We start from the raw sequence: 17,660 nt of genomic DNA on the forward strand, positions 1-17,660 counted from the left end.
CTCACTCACCAGCGGTTTTGGATCCTGTTAGTCTGTCTGCCTGTTTTTGACCCGTTTTGTCCCTCGACCACCGATTCTGTCTGTGCCTATCCTGCCTGCTCGTCAACGACCTGGTTCGTGTACCCGACTCTGTCTCTGCCTTCTCCCTTTAATACCTCAGCCTCCACTGATTACCTGTGCTTTGACCTTCGCCTGGATTACTGACCGTGAGTTCTGCCTGTCCCCCATGTACCGTTGCTTGTTTGACTGCTTTCCTGTGTATGACCTGGCTTGTTTTTTGACCACCCTCTGTTTGTCCCTAGTGGGGATTCCGTTGGGGTTTTCCCGGCTTGGCCAAGCCGGTCGTCAGCCGTATCCACCCGCAGCCCAGACGTTTATTCCTGGACTCAGTGACATCACAGAATTAATATTATCCCTGTGTTGTATTCTTTCTCCTGTTAAAGTGTTCAATAAAAACACTCAACTTTACTTGTACTTGGTGGTCTTGCTTTTGGGTTCAGCCTTTGTACTTAGCCTATCACAAGTATATTATAGTATAGTACAGCACAGTATGGCATAGTACAGCACAGTATAGTATAGTACAGCACATTATAGTATAGTACAGCACATTATAGTATAGTACAGCACAGTATAGTATAGTACAGCACATTATAGTATAGTACAGCACAGTATAGTATAGTACAGCACATTGTAGTATAGTACAGCACAGTATTGTATTGTTTCACACAGATGCTATTACAGTCTGTAGTAGTATACACATGCTGATAGAGGTGGGACTGATCCATCTAGCAAGGAAGCTTCCAGGAAAGGACGTGTGTTCATGCCTGAATCAGTGCATCTGAAGATACTTTGTTTATTTGCAAAAAATGTGGTGATCATTAGTACAGATAGCATGTCTGTAGTAAATAGGATGGGATTTGAGACCCATTTACTTGCATTTCAGATGGTGAAACCCATTAGAGGCCCATTAGACTAGAGTTACATCCACTACATTGTATTATTCTCAGCACACACAAGGTAAATTTGTTCATGTCAATGCATTTCGTACTTTGTCATACCACTGCCAAAGAAATATCAGGAACTTTTCCATCACCCTAAGTAATTTTCAATACAGTAAAGAGTCAGAGGTATTATGAAATGTTTTGTATTCAGGAAACACATGAGTACGTTAGAGAAAAAGAACAGAAAAATGAGGAAACAAGTGCATGTTCAGGGTTTTAGGTGAGATTCTAGTTAGGAATTTTAGACGAGTCAATGTAACTTCAGAAAGTCTGAATAATTGACCTTGAGTTTATTTTGGAAAAAATAAAATAAAATCTTCAGCCTTTTATTGGGACAAGTTGGTTTAAGAGGATCCTACTGAAGAATTACTTTTATACTTAAAGGTTAACAGCACTTGTTTCATAAAGTCTGAGGACAATTTATACAATATCTTGAGAATAATGATTTATCACACCTAATGAATGAACCTGGAGAGATATAGCTACACCCTCTGCATGTCCACGCATCTATTTTACACATATGGACTTTTCTGTTTTTCTTCTGCTTTGTGAATGGACTCTTGTGTACTCATGCTCTTGCTGAATGGAACCTTTGAACCACCATGTTCGTAAGTTGTTATAGTGTAGTGTTGTTCAAAAAAAAAAAATCACTAAACACATTGGTTAAAAAAACAAAAAACAAAGATCCCACCCTCTCAGTCTTAGGAGCTGTGGATAAACAGTGTCATATTAACCACATGTTATATTACTGTATCTTCTGTGGGTCTGTGATTGTGCCTCTAAACCATTACAATCAAAACTAACATTATGCCTTTGAAACTGAATTTTGTTACTATACAAATACTTTTTACTAAATATTTTTAAAAACTAATTATTCACAACAATATTCTAGTGTTCAGCAGACTAAGTTTCTTGCTTGGTTTAAACATAAACTTTAGGAGGAACAATTATTGAGGGTTTTACTTAAATGTATAACTGCCTCATAGTGAAGCCATAATATTACCTTCATACATTAATGCAAAGCTACTTCCTTTCAATCCTGCATAAATGGATAATTAAAGTAAAAGCAAATAACATTCTACTTTATAGTCTTCCCTTCACTGCCTACTGACAGTGATACAGATTAAATAGTACATGTATTGATTGTTACTTGATCCATCTCTTATATTCTGTATCTCAGGTGCTGTGCAGTAACAGATATCTCACTAGCAAGAGGCACTGCTTACACTAGTCAACAATGATTTGGCTACTGGGAGAAAATACCACATTTTATCTAAATCAGGTCACTGATGTCAATTGTGAAATCAGAATTCCTAGACCACGTTAGGATTTTGATTGATGCACCAGTGTATTATAGTTCTATGAGTTCTAAGTGAAAATTCAGATGTTTTCAATACCTAAAAGAACATTTTTTTGATGAATTTTTCAATGACATGATCATAATGAACATAAAAAAACATTTATTTTTTTTTTTTTACTTTTAATAAAGGTGTATACAAGATATATCCCATGGACTTCAAAAGTCCCTCAATTACATATTGACCCAGATGTTTTTCCTTCAGTATCAGGCAAAAATGTTGTTTTTGTTGTCTTGTGTTATGACAAAGTTGTTGATGTACGTGTATGAGCATGATACATCTGTTTGTTTGTAAAGTTATTCAGTATTTTCCATACCCTTTTAATGTGGTTAAAAATCTAATATTTGACCCTTCATTTTTACCTTTTGCACTTTGATAATGACACACGATGATCATTTCAAGCTAAATAATGAATCACACTAACATAAGAGTCTAAGTGTCTAATAAGAGTTTTCTGCAGGCGTTCAGTTATGGCTCTTTTTTTTTGGTTAGACTTTGTGTCACATAACAGCCTGCTCTGCTCCTGTACTATCAGTCTCAAAATGTCCTTTTTGTTTCTGAGTGGGATCTTCTTGGCAGCGTCTAATGCCCTCTGATTTCAATACAAACCTCATTCTGGCGACCGGAACAATGAATGTCTGGGAGCACAGAGCTGCTCTGACAAGCTTTGTAGAGAGGATATGGGTGATTATAAGTGTCTGTGTGTTTATTTGCTGTGTAATCCTTTGGGTGTTTGGACTGAGCCTTTGTATTTTTCTATTTCTCATCATAACAAATGAAGCAAATCATTTCTTTTACAACAAAGGGTGTCTCAGTCTGTGTTTAGGTGTTTTTTTTATCATCAGAAATTCAGCTCTGAAATGAAACCTCACTGATAGTGGATTCCTTTTGTTGCCGCTACACATATGGGGCATCCAGTGACAGGATTCTGAAAAGCTAAATCAAATCATGCATATATGGTAAAAAATAAAACCTGCCTGTCAGACTTTTATTTTGACAGTTACATGGAAAGATTTCCTGTAGGCTGTCTGTTTCCATGGTAACACCACCATATGATTGAGAATTGACAGACTAAGTTTAGTTTGTTGGTTGTGAGGTAAAGGGAAGTGCTAATGTGACCCAGTTACCTTCAACTGGGATTATGTACAATGGCAATAAAAAGAAACGGAAACTCCAGAGTTTGATTTAAATTCACTAGGGAGCAAGTAACCATTAAAATAGCAGCATCGTCAAGAATCGAAACAGCTAAACAGGTATTAACTGAACATAACCTGTAAAAATCATGGAAAGAAAAAAGTAATTATGATTTCATAAAGTAGGTCACAACTTATAAAATGTATTGAGGATCACAGTTGGAGGATACGTGCACTGATCAGCCATAACATTATGACCCATGACAGGAGACGTGGGAACTTCTGTCATTACAGTGGGACCTTTCACTGGGTTGGATATATTAGGCAGCAAGTGGACATTTAGTCTTTGAAGCTGATGTGTTGGAAGCACCAAAATGAGTAACGTATGGAACTGAGGGACTGTGACCAGGTCCGTATTATAACGGCGATGACTGGATCAGAGCATCTCCACAACTGCAGGTCTTGTTGTTTGTTCCTGGTCTGCAGTGGTTAGTACTGACCATAAATGGACTGAGGAAGGACATCCCGATCTCAGGTCAGTTGGTCATCAGTGGGAGGTGTTGGACAAATAAATCTGATCCATGGAGGTCCACCTCTACTTCCAGGACTTCAGGGATCTGCTGTAACGTCTTGGTCCAGATACCACAGTGCACCTTCAGAGGTCTGGTGGAGTCTAGACCCCAGATCAGAGCTGGTTTAGTGGAACCTACACAATATTAGACAGATGGTGATAATGTTCTGATCCCATAGATGCTGGATTGCTTGAGATCCAGTTGTTGTTCTTTGATCACTTTTGGTAGGTTTTATGGGATTCCCCTAGTGTAGAATACACCTTTTATGAAGCGTTTTACATCTTCATACTTTGTGTTTGAGTTGTCAGCCTTTATCTGTGCCGTGCAGTTCAAGGTAAATACAGTAATGATTCATGTAAATACACGGCTGAGCATAAAGTGAAACAATGCTGTGCTGTGAACAGACCGGGAGCTTTAACTTAAAATAATGATCTACTTCAGGTATAACACTGACCATGGAAACTATTGTATTTGATTTAAATAAATGAATTAAGCCCCTTCTGAAATTGAACTAATGTCATTATAGTAAAAGAGCATCAAGGCTCCACTGCTGTTGACTGTTTGGACCTGGAAATTAGTTTTATAGCATCATGACATCAGACTTAACCGGATAACTGAAAATATTGTGGCTAGAGGACTTACTCATAACAGAGGCTCCTTCTCATGCAGCTTTTTTTTTTTTTAAAAGGGCAATTAAATCAGGGTTTATCTGTATCCCAGCACTCATGTTATTCATGTTATTCAAATGTGGCATAAAGTAAATAACATGATATAATGGATTTAATAACACGATATGATATATGTCACATGACATTAAACATCTTCTCAATTCTCACTTGCTATTTTATTATATTTTTAATATGTGACAATTATATTCAATAATCAAGCAAGCCACTGGCATTAATTTGAATAATGTTTCCAACCACATTCAATAACACAGTTACTGGTACATGTTTGAGCTGTGTGTGATTCATGTAGCCTTGTTACAAACAGCTCTGCTCAACTAAGCCACATCCCCAAACAATTAACCAACATTTGAACAGAATTAAGATCTGCATGAGTGTAGTATTGTTTGGTCTCTGAGGGATTCTAATTTAGAGGTGTTCAGGTTCAGGCTCGTTCGCAGATGAGCTCATGGGACAGAACCTGACTTTTGACAGGTTTAGCTCCAGCAGCACCAACAATAACAATGAGATGAGATGGAGCACATCTGACCTTGTCAAAGGGTGTGACCAAAGCCAAATTCAGCTTGTCTCAAGAGAATGAAAACTAATACCGATATTTATTTTTGTGTAGTTTGTTGGTTGTAAAATTGGCTGACAGCCCACTACACAACAGTATTTTCTGATCAGGTTAACTTAGAGGGTAAAGAGATAGGTGGGTCCGATGAAGCGAAAGTGAACATCAACATGAAAAAGTAAATTTGCACACATCATTTATCAAGCGGGCTCATTTTTTAGCTAAAGATCTATATTTTATGGAACTGTTATCCTTTAAAAATACCATTTGTAGAAAAAGTTACAAACTATTTTATCGATTGTACTTTTTACACCATAGCTCGAATTTGACGCAAAAAATTATATCTAAAAAATGTATTGTATTGTATTTATTGTAATGTATTCAATATGTTGATCAAGTATTAGATTTTTGTTATTTTGTGAATATTATTGATATTTATCAGTTTGAACATTTGTGAGTTGCTTTAAATGCTGCTGTCCACGTGTTCGTATTAAACACATTAAATAAAGCTTTGAGATTATATCTGGTTTGTTGTTTTAAAAAAATAAGTCAACATGTTGGGTGATGCATACACTGGTAAACAGTCGTCCATGTGTTACTATGACAGCCTGTCCACGTGTTACTACATTCTCATGTCAATAAAACAGAGACTTTTCAATATTTTACCCCAAAATTTATTTTCAGCATAGCTGAATGTAATATCTAAAAGGTTTTGTCCTACTTGATATCAGTTTCTGTCGAGAACCATGTTTTGAATGTTTGCATAAAGCTTAAAAAATTGATGTCAATTTCAAGTCCACGTGTTACAGAGCAGTAATTTGATATTTTTCACCTAAAAATTTTATCTCCCCAAATTTTGTTATACATAATGTTAAAGTGCTTATAAATACCTACTCAAATATGTATAATACATGCATATAAGTTACTCTGCTTACATGAGAGAGACTGTTGAACACGAAATGTGCCCACGTGTTACCGCTTGATCGGACCCAGGTGTATCCTCCAAATATAGTCAGCTCACTGTTGGTGATGCCACATTTCTAATTAATGCTAACATTACACAGGGTGTCCCATAAGTCTCCATACATAGGAAAAATAAACGTTTCTTGACATAAACCATTTTTATTTATATAATATGCTCTATATGACTGCCATTTTGTCGGGAACACATTTCAATGCATGTCCTCCACTGCTGAAGAACTATAAAGAAGAAATATAAAGAAATACATGTTAGAACCATATGTATTATGTCTCCTATGTATGGAGACTTATGGGACACCCTGTATAATGCAGATAAGTTATGCTAATAGGCCAGGTTGTAAATGCACACTTGATGAGATTCTGATGGTCTTGTTAATGTAACTTTACAGCCACAACTACAGTAGATTTTATCCAATAAACACAAACCTCCAGAATTAAACTCAGCATTCAAGTGAGCTGTCAATCACATCTGACTCTTCATAGATCTATGGCTCCATAGTACCTCTGTTTTTAGGGTCTGATATCCTTACTTTATCCTGGATCGTTGCTGCGCTGCTGGCAATAAGCTTTGCTATCTGTCACCATCCTATGAAAGTGACAAGAGACAGAGAAGCACTGTGGTAGGATTACTCAAACTGGGCTTTTATTTTATCTTCAGAAGCAATGGAAAAGGACCAACATATCTGTGTCGCTGCAGTAATGTAACTTAAACACTGTTGTCAGCTGAGACTTAGCAGAGGCTGCAACGAACGTACATCGATGTGACAGGTGGTGATGTGTTGCCTCCTTGGCACTCACTTCACAACAACAACAGAGAATGACCTCTGACCCGCAATAACTGGACTTCAGTCACACACATCACACATAGGTTACCCATAATTCAACCCTCTGAAAGTGAAAAGGCTAAGCTGATGACATTATCAACATCCAAAATGGCAAAAATGAACCATCAACATAATTTTTGTTCATAATTGAGTCACTAATTTACCAATTAGAGGATATAAATAAGACTAATGAAAGCAACACAATGACTCCTAGAACAAAAAAATGTAGGCTAATTGAGATTCAACTGGAACTAAGATTTTTTTGACCATGCATTTAGTAACTATCATTGGTTTATATTTGAAGCTAATTCAGTTTTGTTGCCTCCTGTGCAAAACACAAGCACAGTCATGGCTCTTATGATAAAAGGTGATGTCACATATCTGTTTGTGAGTGAAGGATGATTCAGAAACATTTGACATTTAGTAGATTGTTTGGTCACCACCTCACATGGATGCTCTTTGTGAGGGTAAATAAATTGCAAAGATCTATAAGTGTTTATTATTCACTCATGAGTGTATAATGTTAATAAGAGACACATATTACAGGGGTTCAAATTGTTGACTATAGTAAACAGTTTGCAGTTCTGTTTCTGTGAGTTGCTGTGATACATACTGGGTCAGACAGTATAGTGAGCAGCAGTAAAAAGCAGCGACTGTATAAAATGACTGAGCTGTGTCCTACTAGAGGGAGCCCAGGGCCAGGACTGGATGAAAGCTGGGACTGGAGGCAATGAAAAGCAGATGTGCACTGAAGCACCCAAATATTTACCTTAGAAAAGACATGGCATGCGTTTGTGCACGTGTCATCTTTTAGTCACTACCACTCACTGCTGTGTTCAGTTTGGCTTTGCTTTGTTTAGTTATGAGCTTTATTAGGTCTGTGATCCAGCAGATGCTACTTTTGCAAAATCAGATTACAGTTCAGATCCTCTCCAATTGATATAAACAAAGGTATCGTGTGAACCGGACTTTAGTCAGGCTGCCCTCACTGTGTGATCTTTGATACACTACACTCTGGATGTCACAGTCACATCAAAGTGTCATGAATGAAGTCCCACATTCTTTTCGTGCCATCAGCTCTGCTCTAAATAGAGATTTTTAAATAGACAATAGTGTCTATAAATACTCCCCAGTTCTGCTCCATTTTGACTTTTGTGGAACTCCTCTTGCAGTGACTCACACTCTACTTCCAAACATGTGCTGTTATTTATTTTTAGATGCTTTGAGGATGATCTCTCGGATGGGATCAGATTCTCAGGCATGCATGCAGACCTCTTCTTGAAGCCCAACAAAATTACCCATTAGCTTGTTTTAATGGCCAGGAAAAGCAAATGTCTCACATCTGAAAACAAGTACACAACACGAACGCAGGAATAAGGTTACATATAAAAATCTTTACTAAAAGGTTACAAATAAAACCTTCTTGCTCTTCTCAGAGGTCTCTAAAAATAACCCAGAACGCCACAGCTTATTGCAGTTTCACTAGATGTTCATGTTTTCCATTGGCTCGCATATTTACTGTCGTATTTACTGGCATTTAATTGATTTCTGCCTGTCTAGTTAGAAATAACACAAAAGGTTTGTCGTTACTTTAAATATGAATATTTAATGCTTTATCAGCCTGAATCAGAATAGACAAAAATAGCATTTCCTGAGGGGTTACATATTTTCTGTTTCAAAATACTCCTTTTTGTGTTTAAGTGAACAGAAAAAAATGCATCATTAAAAAAAAATTCACTTCAACAACCATAATGAATACTGTCCTATATTTAAAGTGTATACCTTTTTTTTTGTCATTTCCACTGGAATAAATAATGTGTCATGGCTGTAAGTGTGATATGAGACACACTGAAATCATCCAAATCTTTTATTAAAAGGTTGAACTGAAATCTGTTCACTTGTCTCAACACTGAAGCATTTCACTTAATCTGTCATTACAGCATTAAATATGTAAGCATGATCAAGCATCAACACCTGCACAGATGATTCTAACACATCACCCCATAAATAATCTCCAACAGTCAGCTGTTTCACACGAACATGGAAAGAAAGCGGTGGGAAATGAATGGCTGTGATTCTATGAAACAGTGGAGTGGATTTCTAGTTCTGCACTGATGTATTTATGTGGAGTTTATACTGAATAAGTTAACACCAAGTGGTTTAACTGTGTAGAAGGACTTTATCTGCAGAGTGAGCTACTGTTTAATGTAGACTCCTCTGTTGTCATTGGTTACACATTATAGCCTGTCATACTAGTATGTCCAGTCACTGTAATGTAGAGTCAGATGACACAATGATGGTGGCTGGATTTTGTGCTTGAATCTTGTCTAGATTTAATTATTTTTGAGTATAAGGATAAAGCTCATGTTGTTTTATGCAGAAAATGATTATTTTCATAATGATTAATTGCACTGATCAATCAATGCACAATTCTAAAATTATTATTAAAAAAATCACCAAAAATCAAATCATCTTGAAAATGATTTGATTTTCATGATATTGCTTTTTTTTTTTTTTTTTTGGACAGAATTACTGATCAATGCTTGCAGTATATAAGGCCCTGTCTTTCCTTTAGGGGCCCCAAGGGCACCTCAGATAGTTTCACAAGTGGATTAAAGTATATTTGGCGTGCCACATTTGGAGCATTTACAGCGGTAGGTTAGTGTATGTGGGATTAAGATGCTAAGGTCATGGTGCAAAAGCATGAGTCACTCTTTTATTTCTGGACACCAGTGAAAGAATATGGCATGCAGTAGTCTTTTGGGAATGTGTTAACAGGAAATACATAAATGATCATCAATTTTCTCCTTGACAGACAATTCTAAACCTATTAAATGTTTAATGATAGAGTTTCCCTCCATTTACAAAGGAATGGTATGGTGGATGTTGATGGGGTCGAGTTATTTAAGTCTTAAGTCCATGTGTTTTTGGTTTTTTTTTTTTTTTTTTTTTTACCATTATCCTTATCATATTTATAAAGGAAAGCTGGCAATACTTGATGTACGCCACCAAAGCATATGGTGTACATAGTCAGCCAGTGTTCATTTCACCAAGTATGACTTTAATGAAAAAAAATATATATATATGACATGATCAGTAGTGGGTTCCCGGGATTTCTGGTTGGTGCTTGTTGGAACAAGTGTGACATACTGTAGATTAGAGTAAGTTACGGTAACAATGGATGCTCTCAAATATGTTATAGAATAGCAGTCTAAGTATAACTGATGTAACTGATTATTCAACTTAACTGTTTACATGAATGTCTGTAAATAAACATGCTGAGTCCGTAGACTGGAGTTACCATCTTGGCTTTTTGAAGAAAGACGTGATTATGTGTGGACAATATTGTGGAGCCAGGGAGGATTAAGGTTAGTTCAATTAACAACATTTCTGAAAGTCAATTATAGTCTCATCAAACCCTTCTATTAACCCTTCAATCTTAAAAACAAAGGAATAATACAGATAACATCCACAAGTGCATTTATTAGCGTTTCCTTATAAAGAAAATGAGAGCAGAATCAGTTCCTGAAAAAAATACTTTGTATTTCTAGGGAGAAGTTAATTGTCCAGGTCAGTATTTAACAGCCATCAGTGGTGTTTTAGACACCAACACACTGGCTTTGGCATCAGTCTTTTTCTAGCCTCTTGGCTGCATCTCTGTTTTTCCAACCCGTAGATCTCTCACCATTGTTTCTACAGTCCTGCGGTATATCACCTCCATCTATGAGAAAAGAAAAGCCCTGATTATGCCTTTTTGTTTTCAGTATAGCTCCATATACATATGGTTTCATCTCCCAAATGAAGACATTCATCACAAAACCATGAGTTTTGACAGTTGCCCCCACTATTTCAAAGCTTTAACATAAAGATCTACTGTGGGCTTTATTAAATGTCAGGGGAGAGAATGTTTTTTGGTTTTACAAACCACCCTACTTTCTCTAGACTCTAATAAAACATCACATAATTGTCTTAATTGCCTGCTACGTGAAGGTGTTGTCTTTTAAGGTACACCCCAATCCACAGAAGGATTCTGAGGGCTGCTCTGTCTCAGAGTCTACCTTAAACTGTCAAAGTGAGGAACACTTTTGGGTTTGTCCCATAAGCAGCAAATTACACATCACTACTGGATATAAAACATCTGGACAACAAAAGGCTCAAAGGAGTTTACAGTGAGGCAGCTGTGAGTGAGCGCAGCAGACGGTCTGATTCCTTCAACATGAATCGTGCTCTGCTCGTGTTGGCGTTGTCTCTGCTGGCCACGGTGGCAGCCCAGTACCATGACCACCACGACATGCAAGATATGGACTGGGTCAACGGCTACCGACAGGGCTTCAACTTCCAGTGTCCCCATGGGGAAGTCCTCGTGGCCATCAGGAGCTACTTTAGCGCGAGGGATGGTTCGGATCGTCTGTGGTCTTTTGAGTGCCAGCCCACACCGGAGGGTCTAGGGGAGCCCACTGACTGCTGGTGGGATGACATCAACCGTGCTGGGATGGAATGGTAGGTCCTCTGTCTTATATCATAGTTTTGTGTCCCTTGTTGTCCACTTCTCTTATGACAGCTTTATAAGGCTGGTAAACATGTACATCTGCTCAGATAATTTGGATGAAATGTGAATTGAACCAAAGATATTTTTTCATTTTCAACCTTAATGATCCACTAACTCACCAGAGACCCACGTAAGGGTCAGGGCTAGGGTTCCTCTTGAGCCATGTTTCAACTGATGTAGTTTAAGTTTGTTTTACCCATATGCTAGAGATATAAATTAGAACATCTCTAATCCTCTAACATCAACATTAATTCATGTATTTTGGGCTAATGGTTTGACTGTTACATATCTAACACTGATCATATACAAAACCTTAATGTAAAAGGATGATAAAGAGTTAAATCTGAATCTGAACAAGTTCTTAGGAGGATGTGTATGTTTTCTATACTGTTAGTCAAGTAACACTTTGCTAAATGATTTTACCAAAATTTGTTAGAGCAATACGAATACGCAATGACCACAGCCGTTTTAACATTCACTATGGGACATGAGATAATTACTCATGGGAACAATCAGGAGAAGGTCTCTTTCCTTCCCAGTGATGCATCTTGCATGAGAATCGACTCAAAATCACTGCTGCACATTGTTCCTGAAAAAACATTAAGATATTTGTACAGCTTGTGTCATAGGAAAGGTTTTGGAAAATGAATAAAAACAGCAGGTTCATCTGGGTGTTCTGATTCTATCACTGCTCACTGGATTCGGAGCCGATGAATACCCATGACTACTGACTCGGGAATGAATGTTAGTTGTGGAAGACAAAAGTTTAAAGTTGGTGGGTGGTTTGTGCAAGAGAGATATAGGAAACTTTGGAAATACCCAAAACAAGTCCTGGTTATATTGGAAATATGACCTCCATATGAGGAGCACATCTTGTAATTGTTTCAATCATCCAGATGAAGTACAGCACAAACTAATTAGCAAGATATGCATGATCCTTCACGTCCAAAAAGGACGTTGTTTGACCAACAACACGTGATCCTAAAGGTCAGTAGACAACAAAGGCCCTTAGAAGCCACCACCGCAGACACTGTAGCATGAACAGAAAAACCACCATGTTGTTAGTGTGAAGGTGACGGACACCCAGCTGGGACACTTCCAGACCTCATCTGGATCGTACACAAGTCCAGCTGCAACCAAAGGATGTGCTGGGCTATAAAGACCTAAATGGCTGCTAAAATTTGTATTGGGTTCTGCAAAACAACAGTCATAAATAAAAAAGATTTCCACCCCAGACTGTGAACATGTGTTGCTTTTTTTCTTTCATCAAATCCACAAGCTCTTTTTTCATTCAGAGGAACAAGGCCAGGTCCTTGTGGGCCTGTATGAACTATCACTATCTGACTCCAAAACCAGCCATATGTGTCTTCAGCTGACCTTTCTTTGGGATATGACTGTGTCCGGTGAATTTTAACCAGCCTCATTCAGCAGCCTGTGTCAACAGCCCCTCAGAGACCTAACAGTAAATTTCATTTCCTGGAACTTTTGCAACATGTCATTCACATTAGAACAGAGTATGGATCAAAAACTCTGTTTTAACAACTTAAAAAGCAGATAAAAGGCTTCCATTCTCATAATCCTTCATAATCTTTCATTCATTCATTCATTCATTCATTCATTCTGTCTGCCGTTCTTTTAATTTTGTCTCCTTCTAGAATGGCAAACCTCACATAAGCATGTTCTAGTATCCATCACTGTCAAACCCACAGAAAGCCTCAGTTAATTAAAGGGATAGGATCACCTTTTAGAAAATCTCTTTGGAGGAAGAATTGTAGCCTGACATCCCTTTGTAAACAACAGCTTGAGTCATACTACTCCACTGATCCCACAGGCAGTTATATCTACTTCAGATTACCTTTTCTAGGTGGGAGAGCAGGACTTATTTGTGCTCTTTAGATTTATTTGGAGTTGAACTTGACTGCACCCACCTCTGATTCAAAGACAAACACAGAGCGCTCTCTATCACCACCACACCTACCCCTTTAATGTAGCTGTCTATCTGAATTACAATGGCTGAGACATTACCCTGCAGGCAAACTGTCCCCATTGGCTAAATGGCTGAAGGCTGTGCCCATGTTGCCATGACAAATGTCTACACAGGCTGCAACTCCTGCTGCTTTGACTTGGTATTCTTAGAAATGTTGTGGTGACAACGCAGTGTATGGGCAATAAACAAAACACACTGTCAACACACTAGTATTTACATTTAACTCTTAAAACATATATTGTAGTTTTTAGTGTTTTTGCGGGTTTAATTCCCAATTAAATTACTTACAACAATAGTTTGCTATTTGTCATGGTTTATTGTTTATAATTATAAATAGCTGCACAAGTTCCCCATGAATATGTGCATAAAAAAAAAAAAACCCTGAGGTCAGTTCACATAATGCAAATCACACAATTAGAAAAAGTCCACATATAAGTCCAATGACCCTGTAATTAAAACAAAATCGCCTTCTGTAATGTAATATGCAGCCATGGATACTGTGATTGACACAACATATCATTTATTACATTAAAATAATGGAAAGTTACATGGCAGGAACCCGCTTGTGCCATTTAGTTTCTTTGCGTTACAATATGGGTTTAAGGTTTCCATCGATGCCTGACTTTACAAACACAACCTTCCTCTTTATTCTTTTGACAACCTAACTGAATAAAGCCATTTTGCAATGTTTGCTCAAATTTAGCAATGTGTTGATAATTGAGTTTTTCATAATGTTTAAAAGTAGGTATGTTTCACCATCCAACCAGAAATTTAGGCTTTTATTTCAGATATGTATCTGTCCCTCACCCTAAAGAACTATTGGTTACTCAGTATATTAGCAGAGACAACTTCTATATTGTATCTGTTGTAGTTGTGTAAAACATTAGATAATATGTGATGCAAAATATATCTCATGTCACAAATTCTATTCTTCCACTCCTTAAAAATACTTGATTTTGAGCAGAGAGTTACTTTCAAGTCAGCTGGTTAACTTAGCTTAGCACAAAGACAGGAAGTACTGGTAATGATTAGCTTGGTTCTATTTGAGGACCAAACATGTAACTCTAACATTACTCTAAACCACCTTTACCAAACGTAGGGTTAGGACACTGTTTTCATTGGGTTGGCAGCTGTCAGAGAACAAAACATGATAATTACCGTATATGAAATAATGCACAACAGCTATAACAAACAATCAGATAGAAGTGAAGTGCTTCTAAAATTGACCCAAAAATCCTTTGTGAAATGCTTCTGTTGTAAAGATGGAAAAAAAAGAAAATAATTTAAACAAAAGCTGAGTAAAAATGTAAACAAAAGCAGGAAGAGATGGAAAAAGCCATCAAATTCATAAAACATAACCAAGCAAAAACAACATTAATAAACATAACGTGCTGCACACTTTTAATACCCCTCAGCCAAATACAGTGTATGATTCTGTTGAAAGTTACTGCCCTGTAGGTCACCTATATTCAATAAGCTTCTGCTCCATGCCAACATGCATCCACAATATAAATTTGGTGCAGATATCTCAATGTATTCTTCAGATAATGTGATTACATCATTGAATGGACAGACAGATGGACAGACAGACAGACAACAAAATGATTCCAATGTCTCTTTGGCCAGAAGTTGGCCCAGGGGTAACAAAGACAGACATTAAAGACATAACAAAACTCTATATACATTTAATTCAGTATTATTATGACAGTAGAAGAGGCAGTACAATTGTAGACATTACAGCAAGTCATGGTATATCTTTGTAAATTTGGGCTATATCTTATATAAGTTATATCTTTTAACCTATATAACCTATATCTTATGTTTCATGCTCTGCTGGGATAGACTAAATAAAGGTGGCTGCTGATTTGAGCTTCATATTCAGTATATAAGAGGGTGTATTTATTTTTACATCTATCTCTGCAAGAAGAAAAATAACAACATTTTCCAAAATCAAAAATGATATATATTTTATGTTTGAGTGAATGAATGAAATGTGGAAGGGAAACTGATGCAATTGTGTGTTATTTTAGAGGTTTTCAAATGTAAATTGACTGTCACAAAATAACAGATTTCTTTCTTGTCACTGACAGGACATCAACATGCACTCGTAACGGTCTGGTAGCAGGAGTCCAAAGCAAGTACTTTGAGTCTGTTCTTGACCGTGAATGGCAGTTCTACTGCTGCTACTACAAACGCCGCTGTCCCTACTCCTGCATGTACGTCCTCACATACCTATGAACATCATAAAGTGTCACACAATGAATACAGTTATACTTCAAACACACAACATTCTGTATGGTGCTTTCTGCAGGAAGACCACGGACATCCCAGAATACTACAGAGAGGAGGGCGAGCTGGTTATCCCTAGTTATGGCTACTTCATCCGAGGCGCCCAGACCACCTTCAGTGGAGTGCTAAGGTTTGCATTGTTTTAATTTACTAATAACATATGAGTCAGTGAAGCAGCCGTTTGGATTCAGACCTCAGATTTTCCCAAACATCGCTGAAATCCTCTCATGGCCTTGTTGGAAGAAACAACCTCTGAAGTGAGGCCTTTGGGGCCTGAATACATTGGCAGAAAAAACACACAGTAAAATCTGTTTATGCATTTATGAATGTTGAAATGACAGGATTCTCTTTTTGTATTGTGTTTCAGAGATCGGCAGTGGAAGTACATCCTGTGCAGGATGACAGACTTTGACTGTGAATTTGACAATTTATAGACCTCTAAGCAGCTAAGCAAGTGTTTTGTTTTTTTGTTTTTTTTTTCTATCTCAAATATCTATCTACTCTAACATTTAGATAAAACAATAATACTGACTTTGTACAAAACTGATATGGTTTATGTTATAGTTAATACATAAACCAAATGTCTATAATATATATGTGTGTGTATAATCATGATTGTTTGTTCCAGTCTAGCATGCAAAATACCTGTTCATATAAAGGTAACTGTTAAAATAATCATACGCACAGAGGGTCTGCAGGGGACTGAGCTCAGACTTTGGCCAGCTTAATGTTTCATTTAGTTGAGAATGGAGCTAAATGTTCTCTGGCAGCATATGAAAGTAGTTTTCCAAAACAAACACAATTATTTGTTGCTGTGTTCATGGTGGTGGAAAACATTGCATCAGAATCTGCTCCAGGATCTTTTGGGTAACACCATGTGACAGGGACAGTTAGGCAAAACGGTTCATTTTCACACTCATAAAAGTATTCATTGGGCTTTGGGATGTGATGAATTGGGATACTGTCTTGGAAGCAGCTATTTTAAATGAATGTGTACTTTGAAATGTGTATGTGTTGGAAGTCTTGAAAATTATGGCCAAAGCATGAAGTTTGCACGCAATGAAATGTGTCCCACCAACTTTCATATGCCTTTGCATCTCTTTCATTAAAGCGTGTTTCTGTGCAGATCACAGCTCTACGTTGAACATGGGATTCTTCTGGGTTTTTTTGTTTTTTTGTTTTTTTTTTTTCATTTTTTTCAATTTCAAGCATGATGCAATAATATATTTTGACATGCAATACCAGCAAAACCGGTTTGACTTGCAAAACAAAAATATATATTAAAAAATGGATTCTAAGTAGCTAAAAACTATATTACTTTCTGGTGGAAGATGAGTGAGCTGTGTGAGGATAATCCTTCCAAAAGCACTGAAAGGATGAACTCAGCCAGGACGATCTCATCTCAGCTGCTCCTTTGGGCTTAACTTGGCTGAAGGTAAACTCAGGACTACTTTATATTGCCATAACACACAGCACCAAGGCAGAGTCTGTTTGTGTTCACACATGCTTCTGACATCTGGATGTCCTTATCAGTGTTGTGTCCACAAGAAATTCTGATATTATTATCAGAGGAGAAATATGATGAAGTGGGTCAAACGCAACCTTAAGATTTTTTTTTTTAAAGAACTTGAGAAAGGTTCATTGTGCAAGATTTGCTCAGGATTGCGCTCTTATATAAAGTTTGTGTTGAAGTCTGTATTGAACTGGGAGTGTGTCATGTGTTGACT

The 17,660-nt window shown here is 37.2% G+C and overlaps 1 protein-coding gene across 1 annotated transcript; it reads left to right on the forward strand.

Moving 5' to 3' along the window:
* The first annotated feature begins 11,167 nt into the window (after positions 1-11,167).
* dpt (dermatopontin) lies at positions 11,168-17,071 on the forward strand. Its single transcript, XM_030131443.1, has 4 exons — positions 11,168-11,608; positions 15,735-15,860; positions 15,956-16,063; positions 16,301-17,071. The coding sequence occupies exons 1-4, from the start codon at positions 11,325-11,327 to the stop codon at positions 16,365-16,367; spliced, it is 585 nt and encodes a 194-aa protein (XP_029987303.1). The 5' UTR covers positions 11,168-11,324; the 3' UTR covers positions 16,368-17,071.
* The last annotated feature ends 589 nt before the right edge of the window (positions 17,072-17,660 follow it).

Source organism: Sphaeramia orbicularis, chromosome 4 (genome assembly GCF_902148855.1).
Source record: "Sphaeramia orbicularis chromosome 4, fSphaOr1.1, whole genome shotgun sequence".
NCBI classification, from domain to species: domain Eukaryota; kingdom Metazoa; phylum Chordata; class Actinopteri; order Kurtiformes; family Apogonidae; genus Sphaeramia; species Sphaeramia orbicularis.